The sequence below is a fragment of the Ammospiza caudacuta genome, chromosome 3 (genome assembly GCF_027887145.1).
Source record: "Ammospiza caudacuta isolate bAmmCau1 chromosome 3, bAmmCau1.pri, whole genome shotgun sequence".
NCBI lineage: Eukaryota > Metazoa > Chordata > Aves > Passeriformes > Passerellidae > Ammospiza > Ammospiza caudacuta.
This window is the reverse complement of record NC_080595.1, coordinates 116,076,155-116,103,210: the sequence shown is the minus strand read 5'-3', so window position 1 is coordinate 116,103,210 and position 27,056 is coordinate 116,076,155. Positions and strand designations below refer to the sequence as shown.

At 43.6% G+C, this 27,056-nt stretch overlaps 1 protein-coding gene across 6 annotated transcripts in view; it reads left to right on the top strand.

Annotated features, from left to right (window-relative positions):
- Positions 1-15,925, top strand: part of HMBOX1 (homeobox containing 1) — a 110,341-nt gene extending 94,416 nt beyond the window's left edge. Inside the window, exons 7-11 of one of the 6 annotated variants that reach the window (XM_058801719.1) lie at positions 6,017-6,099; positions 8,284-8,379; positions 9,778-9,866; positions 10,030-10,098; positions 13,192-15,925. In XM_058801719.1, coding sequence (XP_058657702.1) covers positions 6,017-6,099; positions 8,284-8,379; positions 9,778-9,866; positions 10,030-10,098; positions 13,192-13,329 — 475 coding nt within the window. In that variant the 3' untranslated portion in view covers positions 13,330-15,925. Of the gene's footprint in view, positions 1-6,016; positions 6,100-8,283; positions 8,380-9,771; positions 9,867-10,029; positions 10,132-13,191 lie in introns of all 6 variants that reach the window. The other 5 variants (XM_058801716.1, XM_058801718.1, XM_058801714.1 and 2 more) reach the window with 5 other exon arrangements.
- Positions 15,926-27,056: the final 11,131 nt, after the last annotated feature.

Below are 27,056 nucleotides of genomic sequence, written 5' to 3'. Positions count from 1 at the left end.
CAGATGACAGACTAACTTCAGAAATATTTCCATTGATTTGACAGCCTGAATAATAGTTGTGCTACAAGCCACAAAGGCTGGAACAGTGACCTCTGGCTGCTGGGTGATACTGGGGTGATAAATGTACTAATGAGAGATAAATAGGTAACTGCATTGGAGTGTTTTCTGTACCTTGTCAGTGGAAAGCAGAGGAACTCATGGCAGGGAAACCAGATATGGAGCTGAAATTACAGGCATCTTATCAGAGCCAAAGGAGCAGCTTTCACCTCGTGTATTTTGAGACACCAGAGAATTTGGCAGGGAGCTCCATCCCTGGGGACAGCACAAGCTTCTGTTCATCCACAGGGGTGGGAGCTGGACAGTTCTGCTTTTCCATCCCTCTCTGGGCTGGTGGCCCAGCCTGTGGCTCTGGCTTTGCTTTCAGCATCCCTTGGGAGAGGATCTTTGGGAAGGAGCTGGGCCCAGCTGCCTTTTCAGCCGTGTCATCCCGCCTCCCTTGGCTGCACAACCGCTGCTCTTGGCACGTGTGGGGAGCTGGACCAGGGAGGCAGCTGGGCACAAAGCATTCCTGCAGAAAGGGAATGAAGGAGAGCATGGGATCATTCCCTTTGCTCTGTGATTAAATTGCGTTAAGCTGGACTGCAGCCTGAGTTTTGGGGAAGATGAATCTCCCATTCCTGGAAGTGTCCAAGGCCAGGCTGGACAGGGCTTGGAGCAGCCTGGGGTAGTGGAAGGGGTCCCTGCCCATGGAAGGAGGAGGGAATTATAGAGGATTTTCAAGGTCCTTCCAACCCAAACCCTTCTGTGACCTCGTTGATCTCCAGCAGAGGAGTTGGAGCCCCACAAGAGTGCCAGGGTATTTCACTTGCAGGTGAGGCTCCCACAGGCGTGGAAGTGGGAACCCAGGGATGCAAACAAAAAATCAAGTGAGGGATTGCAGCGTGTCTGCTGTTCTTCGGTGAATATCCATCTGTGTATTCTTACCTCCCATTAATTTCAAAGGCAGTTATCCTCAAGAGAGGGTGATGTGTGTCTCCATACCTGAGTGACCTCACCTGAGAGTGACTCAGCTGCAGCAGCACTGTCAGTTGTTACCTGCAACACATTTGAGCCTCTCCACTCCCACACTTGGAAGTTTTAACCATTAGGTCCTGCTGTAAACTAAGCATTTCCTCAACTTGGGGTCTTTTGATCAGTTTTGGGGGGCTTTATCTCTTCCCTTACCTGGAAAAGCACCAACTCCACCCATCCTTCCGTGGTTGTCATTTCAGACACTTCCCTGGCAGCTGCAAAGCTGATAGGAAGCAACGAAACTTCCACTGTGGATTATCAGGAACACTACTGAGGCATTGCTTAATGCATCTGATATCTCAGCCTCGAGAACAGAAGGGGAAAAAAAAAAAAAGATTGGCAGCTATTGCAGGAATTCAGAGCGGGGCACCTTGGTAAAGAGTGGGGGGAGACTTCTCCTTCCATTACAGAGCCCTGGGCTGAGATGGATTCCCTCTCCATCATTGTCCTAAGCACATTATCCCTGAAAGAAAGAGGGTTTCTCTGAATCTGCAATTTTTCTAGGCTTCAGTGTTATTGAAATGAAACGGCTTCAAGGATATCTACATTCTTTACCATCATATGGATTCTCATCTCATGTAAATTATTTGGCCACTTTTCATTTTAATCCTCCACTGTCATTTTCTACAAAAGAGATCATTTGGTTTCTTCATGGAAGGTATTCAGCTGACAGCTGCCCTTTGTCTAGAAAGCAGTGTGCCTTTGCAGGAGTTACTTGTGCCTGCTCCTTTTCTTTTTTTTTTCCTGCCTTTTAAGTTCATATGGCTTCATATTTTTCATCTGTAGCTTTCAAAAACTTTTCAGACTGTGAACAGGTTTGTGGTTGTGAAGGGAATTTCAGACATCTTGCATTCTTTCCCTGTGTACCTGGCTGATAAGAAACAGAACTAGAGGCAGAATAATTAATTTACTGCAAGAAGAACTGTAGTCCAAAAAAAAATCACAGTGTTTTCACAACTTCTACATGAGCAGACAAAACAGTCAGTGATAAAGTCTTGAATTTTTTTCCATGGCTTTCTTATCTTGAAAACTTAATTATTCTCATCTGCTTCTCAGGAATCATGGAATCATATAACCATAGAGTCATTAGGGGTGAAAAAGACCTTCAAGATCATCAAGTCCAGCCATCAACCAGCATTTGTGCCTAAACCAGGTCCTCAAGTGCCACATGGTGGGAGGTTTAAAATGTTGTGCTTTGGCACAAGACCATGTTGGGATGGGGATGAAATGTGATGTGTTGGTAGAGTTTATGCACAGAAGATTTGGATGCTGAGGAGGAAAATCAGCAATTAGGGTTGTATATTTTGGGTTTCCTGGAGCTGTGAGACCTTTTCCTTTCAGGGGATGAGCTCTGATAAAGCAGTTTGCCACTAAAAGCACAATGTGGTCATGGAGAGGAATAGAATGGCCTCAAGAATGGCTTTAAGCTGAAGGAGAGTAGATTTAGGTTGGATTTTGGGGAGAAATTCTTTCCAAGGTGTAAGACTCTGGCACAGGTTGCCCAGAGAAGCTGTGGCTGCCCCTGGATCCTTGGACGTGTCCGAGATTGGGTTGGAGCAACCTGGGGTGGTGTCAGGTGTCCCTGCCCGTGGCAGGATGTTGGAACTGAATTATCTTTAAGGTCCCTCCCACCCCACACCATTCTGGGATTGAGTGCTGAGGAGAAGATTCAGTTTTGGGGAGCACAAAGTTGAGGGCTGGCCAAGTTTATGAAGGTGTGGGAGGAAAAGTGCCATCATTAATGAGGAAAAGGAATAGCCCAGCAGGGGGAGGAGAGGCAGGTTCTAAAATTACTGTCAGATACAGAAACAGAGTTTTAACTGCTCCACTAGTTCCCCTTCCAGCTGGTACCCACTTGGCTTCGGGATCCCCACAAAAAGGACCAGGACAGCTGTGTGACAGCTCACTGAGATTTTTGATGCTTTTTCATAAATTGAGATTTAGGGTGAGAAGAATTTCACATTTTCTAGTGAGAATCAGTTTTCTTGTAGAAATTTTTAGACATTTTACATGAAAAGATCAGAAATTCATATTTGAATTTAAAGGAAATGTTTCAGACTGATGAGAAATGTCAGGCAAATTAATTATTTATAACTTAGTTGTAAAATGTTTAGAGATAAGAATTACTACTTTAGCAGTTTCTGAATCACAGAAATGATTGGAATACACAAAACTCCCTCATTTGCTAGAAGAGATGTCTCATTCCTTGTCCAGTTCTGGAAGTTTGCTCCATCACAGGGAGATTTCCTGTTATCCCAGAGAAAGGTAAGCATGGGCTGAAGTTTTGTTGTTGGTAGAAAATATTTTTATTTGTTGGAGGCAGCAAAGGCCTGGCTGTGTCTTGGGAAAGGGACAGTGTTGAGTTAGGTGACAAGAAAAGAGTCACTGGTGGCTCTGTTGTTGTCTTTGCTGCTTTAATTAGTGTCTCAGTTTCGTGAATTAACAAGAATGGGCACTTCAAGGTCACCCTGATTGATAATTTTATGTATTTTGTAATTTCTTCCATGAATGTTGTTTGTTTTTTTTTGTGCATGTGGTGCTGTTCAGGACTCCAGGGCAGGCAATATGTTCATGTAAATAACAGAACAGCATTTTTCAGCTGTGGTCTCTTGATGTTCCTTTATCTCAGGGTGCTCAGAAGAGGAAATGATTCCTGGCTCTGGGCAGAGGACAGTGCTCTGTAGGTGGGAGAGCTGAAATATTGTCATGGGGCTGCTGAACTGGGATCCTGAGCTTCTGCTTCCAGCACTAACTACTGGAAAAAGCATTTTCTGCTCTGCTTTCCAAGCTCTCCATTCCCTAAAAATGCCCCTTTGAACAGAAATTTGCAGGTTGAGATGGACACACACATCACTTCAAAGGCTGGAATCACACAAAGGGGATAGACATGGAAGAGGGGAGAATAAACTGTAAAAATTACCATGTCCAGAGGGCCTGATGTTCATTCTAAATTCTCATAAAGCTGAACAAATACACCAATCCTGTGTCAGGGAACCCCTCCTTTGATTCTTCAGTCACCTTAATTCCAGCAATTAGTTTGCTCTAATAGTGGCTGACAAACTCCCAACTTTTCCAACACTTGAACTGAAGTTTAAGGCAGAGCTGCCCTTCATTTGGGGAAGATTGAGCTATTCCTGTGGTTCCGTTTGCTCTCTCCTAGGAGATCACCTGGAAATACACGAATGGTGCAACTCTCTGAGCTCATGTGAGATTTCTCCTACTAACTGAGCAGCAGCTTTGAAATAGGACCCAATTTTGGGCATAGCTGTGACTGTAAATGACTCTGTGAGCAGGGGGATGAGGTAGTGGCACCTAAAATTCAGCCTGAGTTTCCTTTGAAGAGAAATTTACAGGTTGAGGTGGACACACACATCACTTCAAAGGCTGGAATCACACAAAGGAGATAGACATGGAAGATGGAAGAATACACTTGAAAAATTACCATGTCCAGAGGGCCTGATGTTCATTCTAAATTCTCATAAAGCTGAGCAAAACCACCAATCCTGTGTCAGGGAACTCCTCCTTTGATTCTTCAGTCACCTTAATTCCAGCAATTAGTTTGCTCTAATTTCACAAATTCCAAACTTTTCCAACACTTGAACTAAAATTTAAGGCAGAGCTGCCCTTCATTTGGGGAAGATTGAGCTATTCCTGTGGTTCCATTTGCTCTCTCCTAGGAGATCACCTGGAAATACACGAATGGTGCAACTCTCTGAGCTCATGTGTGATTTCTCCTACTGACTGAGCAGCAGCTTTGAAATAGGACCCAATTTTGGGCATAGCTGTGACTGTAAATGACTCTGTGAGCAGGAGGATGAGGTAGTGGCACCTAAAATTCAACCTGAATGTTCAAAGTTTGGACAGAAACAGTTCCTGTATGGAACAGAATCTGGATTTCCATAGAAAGTAACTGGGGCCAATCCCCTGGATGAATAATGGAAAATAATAATTGCCTCAATATGCCTGAATCTCCTATTACCAAATGATCTATAGTTAAGGAAATAAATATCTTCTTTTCAAATCCAGAGCAGCTGTCCAACAGCCGGGCCTGCTGCTGATCAAAGTTGATAAAAGAAATCCTAGGATTATATATTATAGATAATCTACAGAAAAAAACAGTGGTAATCCCTGCTTGTGGTGTGATTAGCAGAGTCCATTGAAGAAAACAGGACTTTTTGTTGGTTTTAATGCAGATCTGATAAGCTCTGTGGAATGTAAATCAGTTCATTAAAATTTGCAGAATGGTTCAATGAGGTAAAAGAGGAAACAGTTTTAACTTTTATAGGATGTTTACTGCATATAAAGTACAATAAAATCACAATTATTCCAGAAAAAATAGTGTTAGAAACGTGCTGTACTCAATGTGTCGTTCTGAGGAAGATTGAAGAATTTTGAATTGTGTTTTTAAAAAACCAATCTGATTGTAGAAATCATCCTGTGTAATTTCATAGCATCTCCACACCACGTCTATCTCTGCAGTATTTGTGGGGTTTTGCATAGTACAGATATTAAAAGTATGTATGGATGTGTATATATTAACAAATATATCAAAATAAGTGCTAAACATTGTGCCTGAGATGAGGGTGTGTCAGTGGATAAATAATAAATAAATTATAGTAAAGTCAAAGACCTGTGGTGTCTTGGAAATGATGCTTCACTTGACAGTCTTAACTCTGATACCCATGGAATTGCCTACATTTTTGGGTGTCCTAGTGCAATATTCCAAATTCTGAGATAATACTCATTTATCTGAGGGATTTGGGAAGTTTCCTTCATTCCATGTGGACATAAGTGCAGGCTGATGTTACTTTACCATAAAATTCACTGTGGTACCTTTGGAGGAATGATGCATTAATCAGCAGCTGACACCTTTTAGTGGAGCTGCTTTGGAACCTTCATGCTCTGATTTCTTAAGAAAAAAATGATTTTTTTTCCCCTTTTGCAGTTACTTCAATGAGAATCAATATCCCGACGAGGCAAAGAGAGAAGAAATTGCCAACGCCTGTAATGCAGTTATACAAAAACCAGGTGAGGAGCTGCTGGGGGGTCCTTCCCAAAAACAAAGAGGTTTCAGCATCTTCAGTTCTGAGACTGATGTTTGCAGAATCACAGAATTATTTGGGTTGGAAAAGACCTCCAAGGTCATCAACCTTTGATAATTCAGGTTTTTGGAGGAGGAAGGAACTCAGCTCTCCTGTTTTTCAATATTTTGCAGCTTCCAGACATGGATCTCAGATTAGAACCTGGGTGTGAATGCAGGACCTTATCTTTAGGTCAACAAGTTGCATTTTCCCTGTTTCTGGAGAAATTATACTTAGGAGAGGAGCATGAATATTCAGTGTAGTGTTAGTGGATGCACCTGCCTTTGCTTAGTTTTGCTAACCAAACATTTACATAGATTTCAGAACTAGTGTTTTGGATATTTTTAGATTTCTTACAACCAGAATAAAAATTAATGAGAAGGCAACTAAAGTGTGAGTCATGCACATGGAATCACAAAATTATTTAGGATGGAAAAGCCTCTGGGATCATTGAGTCCAACCAAGGCCACCACTGATCTGTGTCCTCAAGTGCCACAGGAATTTTAAATCCCTGCAGGGATGGGGACTCCAGCACTGCTCTGGGCAGCTGTGCCAGGGCTGGACAGCCCTTTCCAGGCAGGAATTACTCCCAATATCCAACCTGAGCATCCTTGGTGCAGCTTGAGGTCATTGAGGGACATTTCCTCTCGTCCTGTCCCTGTTCCCTGGGAGAAAAGATGGATCCCCACCTTTTTATCCTTTCAGGGAGTAGTGGAGAGCTGGGACTGTCACAGGATAGCTCAGGGTCAGACAGGTTTGAATGGAAGTGACCTCTGGAGTTCATCTGATGGGATTGTTCAGTTTCAGTATCTCCAAAACCAGAGATTTTTCCCTCTCCAGGCCGCTGTTCCACAATGTTGAGCACTCTCATGGCAAAGTACTTTTCCCCTAATACCTGCTGAAATTTTCCCTGAAAAATCCATTAGGTAAGAGGACCAGAGAGCTGAGGATTTGATTCCTGGCTGTGCTGCTGGTTTGTGGAGCAACTTGGAACAAAGTGCTGCAAGGCCATGACAGGGAGCAGTAAAATACTGCCAGTGCTGCTGATGCAAAGCATTAGGCAGCAGCCAAGCTATCAATTTCCAGAGTTTTCTTTCTTTCACTTGTCTCATCTCTCTCCTAACTTATTTAAGTGTGCAGATTGCTGCAATTACATGGGTGTTTTGTATGCTGAATAAATAAACTTTGGAAAGGAGTCAGAAGCAGGGGGGGCTCAACCCTGTGTAGCCTGCAGAGGTCTGAGGATGCAGATGTGGGGTATATTTTATATAGGGTCAAGAGCAACTGAAGAGGTTTCCAGGATGTCCTTGGAATACTGAATCCCTCCAGTCTTCCCTTATTTATGCTGATGACCAGATAAAGGCATAGTTTCCTATAACTGCCTTCTGGTTTTTTAGGAATTTTTTGTTGGTTTAAATGTAAAAATCCAGTTTCCAGTATCCACCCCCGTTCTCCCAAAAGATCCCAAGTGTCCTGGTACAGCTGGGAGGGTTTGATGGGTGCTGAGAGAAAGGAAAGCAGATTGCAAGGGTGACACAAAACCTCTTCATTCATTTTGCTGTTGTGTAAAACAGTCAACTGTACCCTTATGACTCGTAGTAAGAGAAGGAGCCCCAGGGATGGGGTTTGTGGCAGGAATTTCAGTTTTTGAATCTCAGTTTTGTGCTCAAACTGGAAAAGCAGCCCTTCATTCTCCCATGGCTCTGGATTGAGTTGGTTAAAGCTGCAGAGAAACTCCTGTAATTCAGATTTTAAAAAAACAGAAGAAAAGAGGATAATTGGCAGTTAGGATCACAGCACCTGGACACTGGAATGTCATCCACATAAAGTTCACGTTTTTCTCAGTTATAATAACTTGCCAGTGCTGTTTGTGTTTCAGGGGTTTATCCCATAGAATCCCAGACTCGTTTGGGCGAGCAGGGACCCCAAAGCTCATCTAAAATTCCAATCCCAGAACAGGGACAGGGACACCTCCACTATCCCAGGTTGCTCCAAGCCTTGTCCAACCTGTTCTTGGACACTTCCCAGGGCTGTGGCAGCCACAGCTTCTCTGGAACCCAGTGAGTAACACCACTGAAATATTATTTTAACACGACTGAACTATTATTTTTCCCTCCTGTTGCTTTCCTAGGAAAAAAGTTGTCGGATTTGGAGCGAGTTACCTCCCTCAAAGTGTACAACTGGTTTGCCAACAGGAGGAAGGAGATCAAGAGAAGAGCCAATATTGGTAATGTATCACAGAGCCTGCCTGCAGGGCTTGGGGTTTGCTCAGGAGAGGTGGCAATTACGTAAGAATAAATTAGTGAAAACACCAGAGGTGCTGACAGCATAGGGAGAAATGTGGAGGAATTATGAAAATGAGTCACTTGCTGTTCCAGATTTTTTTTGTGAAATACGTGTAATTTGTAGAATTCTGTCATCAGTGCAGGAAAAAGTGATGCAGTTACAAAGTTTTACTGGAAGATCAGCTTTAAAAAGCAAAGTGAGAATTTTATAGGTGGAAGGAGAGTTGCATTTCCCTCCTTTGAGTATCCAAACTCAAATCTGAAACGAAATCTCAAAATATTAAATAAAGGAGATAAAGATGTTGGCAGGTTCACAAACTTTGTGTGGTTTTTATCCTGGTTATACCTCTGCCCCTGACAGCTTTCCAAGGTTCTGCCCAGGGACAAGTGGCTGGAAAAAAGCCACATTTTTTGTTGATGATCAGGAAAAAACAAAAGTCACTTCAGAGTTAACCCTTTGAATTCTTAGCTGATTGTGGGGAAATCAAAAGTGACTCTGAACTTGTAGGAAGGAGTCTGGTGTGGATAAGATATTGTAAGGAGAGTAAGACACCTCAGTGATTTATTGTTTTGTGGATTCAACGAACTCCTGCCATTCATAAAAAGTTTGATGCCCTTACTTAGATATTATGCAGAATTACTTTAGTGACACATGGGTGAAGAGACATCCATATCTGCATATTTCCAGTATTTTTAATTATTTTAAATGTTCCACTATTTTGCCTTATTTCTGAATAAGAAAAAAGCTCTTATTACAACATTTAAAATGTCACTTAAGTTTAACTAAATTTATTTTTCTACAAGTAAAAATGGCTTCTCAAAGGAATGGGGAAATAAAGCAAACTTAGTGTGTGGAGAGGATGTTTTAAAAGAGATCAGACAGAATCAAGAAGAGCTTTAGATATATGGATCCTGCTGGAATATTTTGTGTTTTCAAATCCCTGAAGTGCTTTCAGAAATTTCTCCCATCTATTTTCAGACATTCCTCACCCCCTTGAGTCCTGCCAGTCCAAACTATGGGGGAAGATTTACAGGGAATGCCTTTGTCACCCCAATACCTCAGAAATGACACTGATTTCTGTTAGGACTGGCTGGAATACAGGGATTTTTACTCCCAGACAGGTCTGGTAGTTGGCAGGGAAGGATTTCAGGCAAACCAGTGTTTGTACCTGTGCTATATTCCCCAGTATTGGAGAGTGAAGAGAAAGGTGCTAAGTACTAACCCTGTTCCTCCAGTTATTCTAACTTCCTGAAAAAGGGAAAAAAAACCCCTGAGTTACTTTAACTTCTCCAATGCATCAGATAAATGAGGGATCCATTTGCTTTTTTCGAAGAAGCAGCAATCCTGGAGAGCCATGGAATAGATGTACAGAGTCCAGGAGGTCACTCCAACAGCGACGACGTGGACGGCAACGACTACTCAGAGCAGGTGAGCACTGGAGCCTGGTGGCCGAAAAGGGAGAACTCAAACACCTCAAAAAGGCCCTTTTGCTTCTTGAAAATCCTGTTTTGTTTGGCTTTTGTGCCATTGTGATGAGGAGAGGGTGAGAATACCCAGTATTGACCCATGTGGATTTGTTGCCTCACAACAGGACACTTGGCAAGTACGCAACGGGGAGGAGGAGGGACGGTGTTCCGAGGGAGGCAGAGAAGCAGAGAAGGTAGAAGAAGACAGGAGGATCTGCTCCAAACAAGCAAGTTACACTCCTCACACCACACACAGTGTCTGAGGAGAGCCTCACCTCAGCCAGAGCCCTGCCATACACACGCTCTCCTTCCCTGTCACTCCGAGTTGCCCTCCCTCAGGAAGGGATGGACAGGTCTTTCACAGTCCTGTGTGTCAGGCACCTGCAGTTATCCCTGAAAAACTGGGTACCTCCTGCACCTCTGATTTCTTTCTGCATGAAGGGCCCTGTTCTAGCCAGGGCCATCTCTGCTGTGAGCTGCTGACCCAGCCCCAGACATGAGCAGGAGGGAGCCCTACCCAGGACCCTTCAGAATTCCTTGTGCCACCCTTTCCCAGCTGGATTCTGAGCACCCAGCACCCTCCTGTAAGTTCCTGAGCTCCCTCTTTGTTCTTTCAGGAGCTTCTCAGGATCACCCCTCAGACACTGGCAGACAAAGGGTGAAGGCTGGGGGGAAAGGATTTGATTTACTAAGCTTTGACCTTTAATTGGCCCATTCCATATTGTTCTGTAAGAGTGTGCCGCTATTTGGATTCTTTACATATTATCTGTCTTTTTTTTTTTTGTTTGTTTGCTTTTGCATTTTAATTCTTGCCTGTTCTCTCTTTCTCTTGGTTATTTTTAACCCTTGACAGCAACTTCTTTTTTAAATCCTCTTAGCAAAAGAATACCCCTTCCCACACTCTGAGCCCTCATCTACCCTAAAGTTGGTGACCCTTCCTCACACACCTTCCTGACAGGTTTGAATCCCCTTCCCAATTTTCCCAGTATTGGGAAATTTGGTTGGTTTTCCAGTGTTGGGAAACCAGCTCCAACCAAACCCCCATGGTTGTGTGTGTTTGGCACCAGTGACTCAACCAGTTCACTCCTGCTTTTTAGAGGAGATATTTCTGTGCTACCCCACAGCTGGGCTGGATCACTTTTCCCTGCCTTTTTTGGGAGAATCTGAGAGTTCTCCCTCTGCAAATGCTGCTGGTGGAGTGGAACAGCAGCTGAGTGTCCTGGAATGAGTCCCTGGCACACTTGGCTCTGGCCCAGTGCAGCAGATCCCTGGCAGAGCTCGCATCCCCAGCTGCTCTGCTCCTGGTGGGGATTGAGACCCTTTTTATAGGTCAGCACCAGCAAATTTGGTGGGACCAACTTTTCTGGCTCTCAGTGATGAGAAGCTGCTTTGTTACTGCCATAAAATATTTAGAAACCACTGCCAAGCCCAGAAAATTCCCTGTCAGACAGACAGGACTGGAATACTGAGGTGGAGCGTGATGTAGACTCCTGAACTATGTTTTTCTTCTGTGCATTAACCAGGATACTTTGGAAAGAGAAATAAATGGGTTATTAAAATTTAAAGATCTTTGTTTAGAGGCCTTAGAAATGACATTTCTCAGTAATCTGGGCTCCTCTATGAGGTGTAATTAGTCATCAGCAGCAAAGCAGATTAAATGGCAAGTTCTCCTGATGACCATTCAACATCCCGTAGCTGTTAAACCCAGAAATTCTGTTTTCCACAGATACGCTTAAACTCTAATAAACTTTAAAACACAAAGTTCATCTGAATACTAACAAAGGGCCTAAACCCCAGATTTTAGGGCTCTGTATTTGTACCATGACAAAGATTTCTGAGAAGCCCTAAAATTTACCAGACCCTTGTTATAAGTGAATGAATCCTTCTAAATAATCTCAGGATTTTACCAAATCCTGACTTTTTTTTGTCCTCCTCAACTTTTGCCACCCATCATCTTAATTTAAAAATAGTCTATGCACATTTTAAATTTTAAATCACAATTTCATCACTTGAAGGCTGTTGGGAGACTGATAAATGTTTATCATTTCCTTTCTGTAAATGGTAATAATTTAAAAATCCAAGATCACAGGGGGATAATTATTAGTCCCTGTTTTAAAGAGGAGAAAGCACCATGATTTTTCCCAAAATTCCCTATTTGATTTATGGTGGTTCCAGTCCCCTTCAGTCACTGGTTTTCTTAGCATTGGAAGAGTTTTCCAGCATCTTTTCCCCTATATCTGTGTGAATTCAGTGTTTTCACAGGATGCTGACTAGGACCAAGGCTTAGGCTCAGTTTGTGTCATGGTTTTGGTCAATAGTAGCAGTTACAGAAAATACTTTTCTAATGTATATAGAATTATTTCATTCTAGTAGCTTCCAGCTTCTGGAAGTCAGTAGTTTTAAGAGGTTTCCTGAGTTTCCATAATTTCTAGCAGACTGATTTCCCCTGGATTTGTCAAACATACACCTTTTAAAGCCATTTTTACTTTTGTCTGATGTAAAAATCAGTGAATCCTGAACTGAGCTGTGCTAAGTGAGCAGTGCTTCCCACTGCTGCCTTGGATCACATTATCATTCCAGCCAGTGTCTTTGATTATTAAATCATAAAAAACCAAGGACAATTGTCCTCTTATTTTCCAATTATTTGTAATAAACATTTAATCATATCAACCATCAGCCATTTCTTCCCCAAACTGGAGGAACTTGACTCTGTTTAGCTTTTTCTCATGAGGAAACTTCTTCCCTTGGGATTTTTCTTTTCTCTGCCTTTTCTTTTTCTGTTGTGGCATTAAACAGAATCAGAGAACCCACAGAATGGTTTGGGGTGGAAGGGACCTTAAAGTTCATCTCATTCCACCCCCTGCCATGACCAGGGATGACCAGAACTGTATATTCCACCTATAAGCATGTACCTGTGCCATGCCCAGTGATTCCTGTCTTAATTTACTTCCCTGATTTAACCTTGTGTATCACTTGTTGTGTCTTTATAATTCAATATTTTCCTCCAGAGCTGGGTCCCCCACTCCCTGCCTGGTTTACCTTTGTCTGCACAGTGAGGGAAACCAGTCCTAAACCAGTTGTAAACCAGTCCTAAACCAGTTGTAAACCGGTCCTAAACCAGTTGTAAACCAGTCCTAAATCAGTTGTAAACCAGTCCTAAACCCACGTTATGACCCCGCTCTGTCCCCCCACAATCACTCGGCGCATTTTTTTTTTTTCTCTGCTGTGTTTTTTTGGACTCGTGGAATAACCCTGCTTCTCTCTGCTCCTTCCCACATGGTTCCCAGGATGACAGCACTAGCCATAGTGACCACCAAGACCCCATTTCCTTAGCAGTGGAGATGGCAGCAGTCAACCACACCATCCTGGCGCTGGCCCGGCAAGGAGCCAACGAGATCAAGACAGAGGCTCTGGACGACGACTGATGCCAAGAGAGGGGAGGGTCAAAGCAAGAAGTAACTTAGTTTTAGACGTAGCACCTTAGCAGACTTTCCTCGGTCCTTAATATGTGTTCTTACAGTATAACTTTGCAGTTTCTTGTACGTCAGTTAGCTGTTAGGGTCTTGTTCTGTGAAGATGGCATGGTGCCCTCAGCCTTTGCATATACTCTCTCAGTATTAATTCCCAATAAATAATCAATCAACCAACCAACCTCCCTCTCCCGGCCCCCAGTGGCTAGAAAGGTAAAATTAAAAAAAAAAAAAAAAAAAAACAAAAAAAAAGAAAAAAAAAAAGAGAAAAAAAAAATCTTGCTGCTCTGTCTTAGCATTCAAAGTGCTTCCAGGTATTTTAGACAGCCCTCAATAACAAGTCTTTAGGCTACACTTAAAATCTTGGATAACCTTAGAGATGGTGTTGAAACCGATAGTCCGTACGCTTTCCCTGCCCTGAGACTGAAAGGATGCAAGCTGAGGTAGTGGCACAGGGTCGATGGACACCAGACTGGGAGTATCAACAGAGAGTAAAAAGAACACTTAGAAACCCCACTCCAGCATGGGAATAAATGATTTCCAGCTGCAATAAGCCGTGCCTCACTGGTCATACAGTGACTCCGTTTACTTTTCGGGTGCTGTGCCGAGAATGTCCATTGGAAACACATCCCCACATTTCAGTTGATGCTCACATGTTCAGCACAGACATCCTCTGCTCTCACAAGCTGCGTGGCTTAGTGGAGAAGTGCTGCCTTCTGCCTCTGCGACTGTGGTTGAAGCCCAGCCTGGGATCAAGTGAAAAATGAGCTGAATGTCTAAATGGACAACAAGTCCACTTCTCAGAACCACTGCTTGTTCTTGGCATGGCTGGCAGTGCCTGCTCAGAAGAGGTCTAGACTCTTAGCCATCTGTCATTAACAATTTCACCTTTAATTCCTCCTCTCTCACCTTTTCTGTCCCCGCTCTGCTCCCCTCTCCACTTTGCCACTTTTGAAAGCAATGTTTTCCAGGAAGGTTGTTAAGGTCCTGAAATGGGTGAGTGGATTTTTACATGCCTGTGTAAGTAATGCCTACGTCCTGACTAGCCTGAAAGGTTTCTGGAGAATTCGACATCTGACCTTTGCTAGATAACCATCAGAGCATAATTATTCTCCTAAATACGAACTTCTTTTGTTTGTTTGAAGGCAGGAGGATCTCTTACCTGAGAAATGGGGTGTGAATGTTTTGTGTTCTCTTTACTCTGTCTTTGTTAAGGTGTGAGAAAGCTATACTGCTACGAGCAATTTAATTAATAATTGGAAGCCATACTGATAATGGATGTGGTAATATTTGTAAAGCAAACCTACTCTAAGTAGCAGGAACTAATGGAATTGTTTTCCTTGATCATATGTAGCACTTTTGTTACTTTTTTCTTAAAGATATTTATATTTGATAAGTCTTTTTTTTATCATTTGAGAATTCCAAATACCAAACAGCGAACTTGCATTACAGAGTCACCCTGCAATCACCTTGTCATCTAGTATCTAAATGATGAACTGTGTGTGCATCTAAGAAAATTACATCTGCTAGCATTGTGTGGAAATGATCTCCTGGCATCCTGATAAAATGATATGTTGCTGCCGGTAAGAGGAAACGTTTGGATGGAAACAGCACGAGAAGCGTTAGAGACGGGCAGGGCTGTGTTACATTAACAGAGAACAAATTCAAAACCTACGGAAATTTTTGTATGGAGACACATACAGAAAAGTTTGCATAGCATTTCCCTCCACGTTCCTCTTTATCTTCCCAGTTTGTGTGGGGATAGCCTAAAGAGGGGAAAACAGCTCAAGGATGGGTTTCCCTTTGCTCCCCTCCACTTTGGAGGTGGAGCAAGGGGAAATTCCTGTTTCTCGCCTTGTTCTCATCCCTTCCTCCCTCTTAACCCTCAGAGAGGTTCGTGATGGCTCCAGTGTGGCTCCTCAGCAGGTTTTGAGCCAGGCTGAGCCCTCCAGCTCAGCTTTTCCTCTGTCCATGTGGAGCAAACTGCTTTCCCACGTGCTGAGGAGATCCTGTGCTCTCAGAGGGCACCGCCGTGCCACCTCTGTGTCCCTTGGAAGATCTATAGGTAGGGCTTGGCCTCGACTTCCACTTATGGATTTCATTGGAGAATTTATGTGCTTTCCTTAGATACAGATCACTGGAGCAGAATGGAGCCGTCTTTTTTTCCTGTTTTATTGCATTTCTCGAGTAGGCAAATTCATGAGTAGCATCAGGGCGGACTCAGGAAAGGCAGGACTTGGATCAGTGACCATTGCACCACTGCAGTTATTTTCTTACTGCCTGTATGAATGTTTTGGTACTTAGGAGTGAAAGGATGGGGAGAGCTTTTATTTCTATTTTTGCACAGCAGAATGATCGAGCAAACTCGAGCCTTAGTGGAATTTTACCTACTTATTCATTCCACAGTCACACACTGAGCTGACAAGCAACATCCACGATTTATAGTAAGGAGATTTTAATAATCGATGACCTCTTTACGTTGGGCTTGCCACCACCATTTGTTCTGGCTGTTTCATTTTAAAAAGAACAGACTCAAACTGTTGGACAGCTGCAATTTTAAAAGAAATATTGCTTATTGCTTACTATAGTATCTGTAAAAAAAAAGGCATTGTTTGAGGCTTTGCCTTTTTAAAGCAATAGGGAAGAATAAAAATAGCATTATAACTTCTGTATCCTGATTATAGGTTCATGTGATGCAGGATCAAAGTAACACCATTGAAATTGTGTGTCTGTACCATCTAATGTAGAATAATCTGGTCTTAATTCTGTTTGTCACTGTCAGGAAGCTGCTGACATCCCACACAGCATCTTCTCTGAAGGTTAAACAGGTAAAAAGCCCCTTGTGAGCAACTGGAGATTGGCAGATCTTCCTGGGCTGTAAACACCCAGTTTTTTACTTTCCCACATTGTCATCTTACTAGGGAAAATGTCAAATTTTTGAGGAATCAGCCCCTTGGTTCCATGGGGTCGGTGTTTGAGGTGTGTGTGTTCCGGCTTCTCCTTGGGTATCAGGAGGTACAAGGAACAAGTGGCGCCTCAGAGGAACAAGTGGCACCTCAGCTGTCCCCAGGGTGCTCCTGGCAGGTTGTTCCCTTCATTCTGGAAGTTCATTTGCAGCTAGTCAATCCTTTTTGGTTTGAGGTGAATTGTCTGTAATGGGACAGGTGCTGATGGTACCGAGGCGAGCGAATGTGATCTGGAGTAAGTGAAAGAATCAGTGGAGGCTGTGTCCTGGAATTCAGGAATCCTGTAATTCTTTCTTTTGGGGCTTTTCCCACAATATGGGAGTTGTCTTTGTCGTTCTGCCTGTGGGCTGCCTTGGAAATGAAGCCTCATTTGGGTAGCAGTGCAGTGGAGTGGCAGTTTGTTGTAGCCAGGCTGGAGTCACTGCAGTTTGTTTCGTTGAAGTGGCTCTGGTGGCAGATCCGAGCTACCTTTTTGTTCTGTGAACAGAGAAGAAGTTAATTTAAGAAGCTCCTCATCTGTGATGGTCACAGATTGCTTTTACCTTCGTAGAGTGAGTTCTGGCTGATATTTTGTCCCTCATAAAGTCCTTTTACTTGAGTTGTTGTCTCTTGACCGTCTTCTTAAAACAACAATTTCTACCTCCACTTCTTTTCTGGATTGTTTTGGTGTTGGGTATTTTTTTAGTTCCCCCACCCTTTTTCCTGAAGTATGAGATCCAAACATTTACAAAAGCCTTATGAGTTGATAAAAATCAGCAGATTTGTTTTCTGTTGAATACTCTGCAGAGACACATGTGGTTACAGTGAAATCCTGTGCTGGATGTGAGTCTGCAGTGCACCCTTGCAGCAATTAAGGGATCTCATTAAGAGCCTTCAGGAGGTCATGGAAAGGGTTTGGACCCCTCTGTCCATCATTTGTGGGGCCATGGCATGGGCAGGAGGGGGCAGATGGGAGGGTTGGAGCACATGTCACATAGTGGGAGATTGCAGGAGCTGGGGTTGTCCAGGCTGGCTCTGGGTTTTAACTGTCTTAATAAATTAGTTTTACCTAGTGCAGGATCAGGAGTTGGACCTTGATGATCCGTGTGGGTCCCTTCCAACTCAGGATATTCTGTGATTCCAGAGAAGGCAGAGCCAGGCTCTTTTCAGAGGTGCCCAGCAAAACCCTGAGGGGCAGAGGGCTAAAGCTGCATGAAGGAAAATCCCAGATGAGTATAAATAGAAGTATTTTCATGCTCAGTGCTAGAAATGGTCCAGAAAGTCAGTGAAATTCCCATCCTTGGGGATACTCAAAATTCAACTGGACAGGGTTGGATTAGAGATCTCCAGAGGTCTCTTCTGACCTAAATTATTCTCTGATCCTGTGCCGACCTGCTCAGGCTGAGGTGTTCCCTAGTTCTGATTTGTACATATTGACTTGTTTAAAGAAATCCTGGTAATTTGTTGAGGTTTTTTTCCGTTTTGCTGTTCATAAAAATTATCTTTTCTAGTTTACTAATAGAGGGGAGCTTTATTTGCAGGGTCTGGCTCCAGGCTCCAATCAAGCCATAAGTTAGAGATTTCATTAATTATTTGCTCTGTTTACACAGTTCTTCAGGGATATTTGACTTATTCTGTTTGTTTCATTACCTAACGTCAGACTGGTAAGTTTTTTCATGTTTTTGTAACATTTGTGATTTGTAGATCAGTTTTTGCCTTCATTTGTGAGGATTTATCTTTGTCTTGCTGCTGTGAGTGCAAGTGAGAAACTCCACATAGCTGAACCTATTTCAGGAAAAATTGAGATTAACTCAAGACCACTGGTGACTGCTGTGATAAGCCAGACATTTTGGGTCAATAAATCACAAATTGGTGATTATTAGGAGCTGAAAGGGTTTGATTGGGAAAAAGTCATATTTTGCTCACTTGGATCCCCCTTTCCTTATGCTGTTGGCCACTTCTAGGAAAAGCAGTGTGGTAGCTGAAATAGGTTTTATTTTTCATACAATTAAAACCACTAAAATTGGTGTAAGAATTTTCCAAACTCAGAATTGCTGCCTTGATGCAGGATGTTGGTTCCCTGTGCATGATCCTACCTGGAATCCAAAACTGGAGTCACGTTTTCCTTTGCAAATTACTAAATTCACTGTGAGACCCTGCCCATAATCCTGAGCTGGGAGTGTTCAGCTAGGGATGGTTTCCAACCCCTCCTCTGCTTTATCCCTACTCATTTTAATTAATATTTATAAATAATGTTCCTCCTCCCACTCCAGCTCCATCATGGTGCAGCCCCCACTTCCCAGTGCTCATCAGCTTCTTTCAAACTCATTGTGTAATTACCAGCAAATTTTAGGGGGTTTTGTCAAAACTTTGCTCTCATTTTATCTGAGTTTTCTCACTCAAGTAGCTCTTGCACTCTTTGAAGTTATTTAACTCGATAATATTATTTTGATCAAAGTCTTAAGCTTGTAGGCAATAATCTTTGGTTTGGTGCAGCTTTTGGCAGGAATATTTGTTGGCAGGATTGGTCTTAAAATTGTGTTACATGTCAGTGACCTTAATATATGTTCCTTCCATGGATTTTCTGTGTTTGTAGCAGCAGTCAGGGGTTGGATCCTGATCCCGGCTACTTTAATGGAGTTTTGTGGAGTTTTCACTGTGATTCCTTGGAAGGGAAGGTTGATCGCCTGACCGAAAAAATACCTTGCAGTTCCCGAGAAGATATTTCAACCTAAAACATTCCCCTTTGGGCTTTTGAGCAGCTGGGATATTTACTCAGGATATTGGATCAGTTATTGGCCAAAAGGGATTTGGTACAGCCCTAAAACCTTCATTTCTGCCTCTCTTACTGCTGTCAAATTTATGGGGTTTGAACTGTCTGACTAAAGACGTTGCACATTCATGAAAACCAGAGGCATTCTAGAGATGGCAGCTACAAATCCAAATTTAAAATACACTGAAATTATCTTTTTTTTTCCTTTGTGAGAAATGTGTTACAACTAGAGGAGCGTGGTTGGGTGTTTTGAGGACTGTCAGTATGGTGACAGTGATTTGATGTTGGTTTTTGTCCAACAAATGTAAATCAAATCAAACCAATGGAAGTTTTATCTCAGTGGCAGCAGTGAGGCAGAGGGAGAAAAATTTAAACTTTTTTACTAAAGAATTTGTTGCCATCCTTGGCCTTAGGTTTTTGTCACTTAAAAATGGCCTGGAATTGTTTGTTCTGTAGTTTATATCAGAGAATTGTGGAGTGGGTTGAGTGGGAAGGGATTTTAAAGAGCATCCAGTCCCACCCATGCCATTGACAGGGACACCTTCCACTATCCCAGCTTGCTCCAATGGCCTTGGACATTTCCAGGGATGGAGCAGCCCCAACTGCCACAGAGCTAGAAAATAATTTGCCATTTGAAACGCGGGGGGGAAAAACTCACAGAACATTTTAAATGTCCCTTTTAATCAGGCTGATGCAGCAAAAGAACCGCTGGGCTTGATGGCTGCAGCGTGGAGCTCTTTCCCATTCTTTCAGGGAGGTCTGGAGTGCTCCAGCCAAGAGCTCGAGCAGGAATGAACTGAAACCATTGAGCTGGAGCGGGCTGGTGATGGGCCTTTGATGTTTCTGTATGTGCAGAACATCTCTCCCTCAGCTGCCTTGGCAGAAGCCTCCCCCTGCCATTTATTCCCTCTGTGCTCAATGGCAGCGGGTGTGTTCTGCTGATCAAAACACCCAGCACACTTGTGCTGAATCCTTTCAGGCTGCAGCCAGGGTAATTGGGATGGGCAGGATAAATGCATGGGAGTATGGCAGTCACAGTGATGGCAGCTCTTTTCAATGCCTGGGTGTCCCTGACGGGTAATTAGCAGCTTTAGAACTGCGGGGATTGGCATGGCCGTGATTAAAAGGATTTCTGTCTTTTCTGTGATTGAAAACAGAAGATCTCCCGCCCCCTAATTCTCTTTTAATGCCGGTGTTATTAGTGACACTTGGAACACAGCTCCTCTGTAAACTTAAATAATGACCTCGGTGAATGGTGACTTACAACAGCAGGGACTGAACCGAGCTCAGTTTCTATGCAAAGCTGCTCCTCCCGATTCTGTGTTCCTGCTCCACGTGCGTGTCACTCCCAGCGAGTTCGGGAGACAAAAAGGACATTTGGTGGTGTGACAGCCTGGGGACAGATTGCCAGGGCCTGGTTTAGCTCTTCTGGCTCATTTTGGATTTAAGGAGATGAAGAGGATGAGCCATGAGCTCCACTGGACTCATCCTGAGTTTTCCTTGGAGCAGGGAATGTCCCTGGCTCTTGGGTGCCATTCCAAATTCCCATTCCCTGTTTGGAAGCCTTATCAGCACTTCTTGCCGTGTTCTCCTCCAGCTCTGCTCTCTCAACTAATACACTGTAGTGATGGTAGCTAATTCCCCTTTTTCCTTCAAAAAAATCTCAAAATTCCCCTCACAGGAGAGCTGGCTGGACACCATCCTTGCCATTCACCCAGGATATCTGGTGGTGACCCAAAATATCATCATTTTCCCCTGATCTGTTGCTGTAGTCTCCAAAAGCATCTGCCATGGGGTGTTCTGTGCCTTTTAAATCTGTTTTTGTGAGTATCTGTTGCCCACTGAGCACTGCAGAGCCTGTGCTCCATTTCTGCCCTTAAATTTCTTGACCAGATTTTTCCATAGTGCTGTTCTCCCCTTACCAGGCAGGTTTCCACATTTTGTTGGCATGTAAAGATGCTTAGAGGGACTCTTGAGTCAAATTTAGTAAAACTAGCAGCTTCCTATCACCAAAAAATCCTTGAGAGAATTTAGGGACTTCCTTAGGCTTTTATTTAAATCTTCCAGTTACTTTTCAGCTTCTTTGCACTGAAATCCTTGTGAATCCCAGTTCAGAGAAGACCTGTGGCTGTGGGTACTTCAGTTCTTCAAGCACAGTTCCCATTGCACTCACAGTACCAATGGGAACAACTTCTGTTTTAGAAAATATATTTTTAGACATTCACTTGCTGCTGTCACTGGCCTCAATTCAGCTTCCCCGTCCTCCTCTCCCTTCTCCTTAACTAATTAAAGTCTTCCATGTTATGGCAAGATGGCATATGTAGCTTAAATAACCCACCTCTTTAATTAAGAGGTTGGATTCAGCCTTCTGAGATATATTTGACATCATTTGAGATTTAAAAATACATTTTACTTACACAGTTTATCCATCAGATCGCTCAAGGAGGGCAAAGAGATAATGAAAGTAAATTATTAATTAATATTTCTCATCCAGTATATTCCATTAAGAATATTAAGCATTTATTCCATTCCTCAAAGCACGTTTGACTTTGGATAGAATTTTTTTTTTAAGTCTGCCTGCTGATGAAGTTTTTGCTGTCTCTCTTTGACAGGGCTGTAGGGACAGGGTGGAAAATACTCTTCAGGAGCTGCCCAGAGCCAGGAATTCCCAATATCACCTCACTGACCAGGTTTCCCATTTTCCTTGTGCATTTTGGACAGATCTTTTCAAGCCAAACAGGCTGTCCCTGACACATCCAAGCTGCTTGAAAACAATTGGTGAAATTATGGAGTGAAAACAGCAGCAGGAGCATCTCCACCTCCAGGGTATGGGATGGAGTGGGATGAGTTTGGGTTTGGAATGGTGAAGGAATTAAGGATGTTGCTGGGAGGGGCCCAGGGGTGTTGCACAGCATCTGGAACTGCCCCCTGAAAGGGGGAAACACCTTGGGATCTTTGTTGGTGAGAGAATTGGAGTGGTTTAGGAGCTGTGCTGTGTTTGAGCTGTGCTTGTGTTCATTTTCTCACAGAGGTAGTTCAGAGAATCCTGGAATGGTTTGGGTGGGAAGGGCCATTAAATCCATCCCATCCCACCCCTGCCATGGGCAGGGACACCTTCCACTGTCCCAGGCTGCTCCAAGCCCTGTCCAGCCTGGCCTTGGGCACTGCCAGGGATCCAGGGGCAGCCACAGCTGCTCTGGGAATTTCATCCCAACCACACCTTCCCAGCCAAGGATTCCTTGCCAATATCCCATCCATCCCTGCCCTCTGGCAGTGGGAGCCATTCCCTGTGTCCTGTCCCTCCATCCCTTGTCCCCAGTCCCTCTCCAGCTCTCCTGGAGCCCCTTTAGGCCCTGGAAGATTTCCCTGCAGGGTTCCCTCTCAGTTTAACCAAACATTCCCACCTTGGCACACAGGAACAATTCAAACAGTTCAATTCAGCACTTACTTCCTTCAGAGCTCTTTACTTACACAAATCTTTTTTCTGTAGAGCTTTGTAAATCTCAGTTCTCTTTCTCCAGGGCCTTGGAGAAAATAAATGCTGTTGAGATGTGGGAATGTTTATAAATCCATTGGATATCTGTGATAAATTTGTAAAGAGTGATGCAGAATAGAGAGACACTTTCAATTAGGGTTAAGTTTGTGTTTTTTTTTTTTTTTTTTTTTTTTTTTAATTATTATTTTTTATGAAGTAGATGGAAATAGGGAGTTTGCATCAGGATTGTGGGAGGCCACCCGACCTTCAGGGTCTCCTTGTAGGTGACACCCTGGTCCCTTCTGGCCTTAATTGTAAATCTGTGACTCCAAAGAGATAAAATGTGTCTTTTACCTTTAGAACTTGTTGAGAATATTGAATAGTTTATAGAGATTTGAGTTCTGGAGGGGTTCTCTGCAGCAAGAACTTTCCATCAGAGAACACGTTGTGCCTTATGTCTCTGACCCCACTTCCAGTTCCATACAATAAAAATTATCCCAAAAATTCAGCATAAATAGAATTTGATCAACTACAACCCTTTTTATTGGGCTGCAGTGCCTCAGCAGCTGATTTCCACAAATATCACTTTCAGAGGGCTTCAAACAATCCCACAGCCAGCACAAGCCCTCTTGCTAAACTGAAGTCTCCTTATTTCCTGCATGGAGCCTGCATTCCTGGAAGGAATTCCTGTGGACTCTGAGCTCAGCCCTCCTCAACTGCTCTGAGCCATTTCCTTCCCTCTGAAGTTGATTCTTAGCACTGAATTATTATTTTCACATTATTTTCCCAGATTTCAGTGCTTCTCATAGAAATAATTTCTTTCTTTTGTCTTTCATGCAAACTCCTTCACATCCCAGTAATCCCATTTTACCTGGTTTGCCTCTTCTGAAGTGCTCTGACCAGAAGCTGTTGTCCTTGCAGCCTCCAAGAAAGGGATTTATGTTGTTTCCACCCTGTAAAAAGCAATCCAGCGTAGGGCAGAAGCTTCCAAACTTTCTACTCTGGGGTTTCCCAGCTCTCAGACCCTTCTCCCTTCCCCCTTGCAGTTTGGATGGTTAGAAAATCACAGAAATAGCAATTTTTAAGTATAATTTTTTATTATTATTATTATTACTTGGTCTGTCTTCTTTTTTCACTGGGAAGATTTGTTTACTGGGAGACATTCCCCTTTCCTTTGGCCTTTTAGATGGTGCTGTATCCATTACTTACTTGAAGTATATATTAAATAAATATGAACAATTTTATCTACTTTGGCTGGTTAAAAAAAAAAAAAAAATCAGCTCATAAATTCAGCCAGTTTACAGCAGGTTCTTCACTTGCACAATCCTTGTGAAATCAGGGGGTTGGAGACAGGGAGAGGGACAAGGTGGAAATGCTTTTTTTCATAGAATCATGGAATGGTTTGGGTTGGAAAGAACCTTAAAGCTCATCCAGTTCCTGCCCCTGCCATGGCCAGGGACACCTTCCCCTGTCCCAGGTTGCTCCATCCAGCCTGGCCTTTTTTTGTTCCAATTTGTTTTGCCTTGCTTGCCCTTTGTGTTGGAACCTTCATTGGAGCAGTGGATTTTCCTGCTTTGTGTGCCTGTTTTTAATGTGGGTGTTTGGGACAGGATGCCTGGATTTGCACAGCTTTCCCAGGAGTCTGCTGCTTCCCTTGGACACTTCATTTATCCAGGGTTAGGGATCCCTCAGTGCAGCCAGAGTAGCTTATCATTATTAGTATTATTATTCATAAGTTGGTTTCGGCTTGAAAAATCATTGGAAAATCTTGAAGTCACTTTTCCAAATGAAAAATTACAGTGAAAACAGTTTGGATTTTGAGCTTCCCATCTTCCAGTGTTACCCATTGAATTTTCTGTTCCTTTTTTGTGGTTTCTGTGTGAATTTGGGTGTCATCCTGAGCCTTGTGCTGACCTGAAGCTGGTTTTTGGTTGCTGTGGGGTCAGAGCCCTGTTTGGTCTTTCGGGAGGGACAGATTCCCCATTCTATCACCCAGTAAAAACCCAAAAGTAAAATCCCTTTTTCCTTGCTGTTGGCTCCAGGAGTGTCTTTCTGAATGTCATCAAAGCCTCTCTGATTTTGTGCTGGAGTTCTGGATGGTTCTGGGCAGCATTTCTGCCCCCAGTGCTGCTGCTGAGGCTGGAGAGCCCCGTGTCCCATTGGAAATCAGATCCCATGGGATGGCACAATGGGACAGGCTGAAAGCCCATATTTAAACTCAGTTGAGTTCCACAGCAGTTCTGTCAAAGGGTGATGAGTCAAAGCCAGCTGTGGCCATGGGGAAAACCATTTTCCTGACCCATTGCCTTGGCTGTCTTCCTCTTGGTCTTCATGATCCTCCCGAAGCCCAGGAAGTGGGAGATACGTGCAGTACTTCTTTCATTTTAGGGTTTTTTTTCTTAATGTCGATTTAAAAAGTGCCTAAGTGAGGAACAGGACTCCAGAGTGAGCTGGAGGAATAGGATTAGACCTCATTTCCCTCTTGAGAAAAGAGCCCTCCCTGCATCCCTGCACACATCCCTCCAGTGAGCCCAGCAGAATTTGGCTGGAAAAACTCCCTGTTCTTTCCTCGTGCTGCCCCCCTTGGTTCTCAGTCTTTTGGGGGGGATCTCATTCCTCAGCCAAACGTTTGCAATCTCTGATCTGGGGTGGGTGGCAAAGAGGATGGAATTCAGTAGGAAACTGCCTCTTGGATTGCAGATACAAAGAGCTCTGTGTGATAAACATCCATCTCTGGGTGGAAAAAGCTGATGTGCTTCTGTGATCGCCTCCTTTGGAATCACAGGATGGTTTGGGTTGGAAAGAACCTTAAAAATCATCCATCCATGGGCAGGGACACCTCCCACTATCCCACACACAGCTCCAAGCCCCGTCCAGCCTGGCCTGGAACATTTCCAGGGATGGGGCAGCCAGAACCCCTCTGGAATCCCAAAGGCAGTTTCTTCCTATATTCTTAATTATTTCTAGGTTTATCATAGTGGCACCTGCTAAACATGTTGTCCAAATAACCCTAGCTATTGGCAGGTGGTTATAATTTTGTAAAGGTGGGAATTTTATGTGGGTTTAAAGAATAGAGGTATCAGTGATAGTTTAAAATATTTAATTACAGGAGGACTTCTTCTGACCGCAGTGAGAGGAGGTAACAGAACACTATGAAGGAGTTTTAGTAACACTTTAGGGTTCAGCAAATGAAAGCAATCTGTGTGTAAATGTTTTATTTTTTCATTAGCAACAAGATGTTCTCACTCTGACAATATCTGAGGTGGGAAGGGACTGTTGGCAAGGAAAGCTGTGAGGGCATCCCTGCAAAGGGCAGGAACTCAGCCTCTGGGGAGTGGATGGGTGTTGGTAGAAGCAGTGATCCCGTGGGAATCCATTGCTGGGGTCCTGATGGGAATGAGGACATTCCTGATGGAAACCCACTGTGGCACACACAGCCCTTGGCCCTGCTCCGAGATGCCTTTTGGAAGTGAGGTTTCCCTGAGGAGTGATTGTCCCTGCAGTGGGTGTTGGTGACAGCAGATGGGTGCTGTAGGTGAGTGTGGCACAGTGGAACAACCCCAGAGCCACACAGAAACAGCAAAACCCCAGCAAGGGCTGGGGAGGTTCTCACATCCAAATTCTGTGTGTGCCTCGACTTTGTCCCACTGTGGTCTCACCCTGTGGCTGGTGCCAGCCGTGCATCTCCTGTCTGGGCTGTGCTGGGGTGGCACCAGCTGCCTCCTGTCACTTCACTGTCCCCAGATCCACCAGTGTCCCCCCAGTGTCCCACCCCTGCCCTGCCCGTTCCTCCTCTCCCCCAGCTGCTGCTCTGCCCCGGCTGGGCCTGTGTCTCATCTGCTGTTGTAGGAGTCCTGCCTACCTCAAGGGGTAGCCATGGGATCCTGGAGTGGTGTGCTCACCCTCTGGGCCGTTCTCCATGAGCACTAGCGCACACTCACACTCACACTCACACTCACACACACTGGAATGTATATTCCCCTCCCCCAGCCCCCAAATAACCTCTTGACCTGATCCTTGCTGTAGCCACCACCAACTCCTCTTGCAAATTGGATGCTGCTTTAAATGTGAAAACAAATGTTCAAGAAGCTATAAAACCTGAATGAAAGCTAAAGCTGAATTTATAAAGCCTTGTTGCATATGAGCCAAAAGTGCAAAAAGCTCTATATAATGAACTAACCTGCCACTCATATAAATATAAATATATATAAATATATTAAAATCAGACTGTTCTACAAAATTGTGTATTTGTATTTTTGTGTACGTACAATTTTCTGCTAAGCAGAAGGAGGATGTAGTATAGGATGATGTGAGAAGAGATTTTGTTTAATCATATTTCTTTGTTACTTATTTTTGTTAACATCCAGATGCCTGTCTTTGTCTTATGTGTATGACACTGTTCCAAAGGTGCAGTATCCCTCTCCTGCCGTGTGTCCAACCTCCTTCCTCCACAGGGAACGAGTCAGGTGATGCCCCTCATCATCATCAT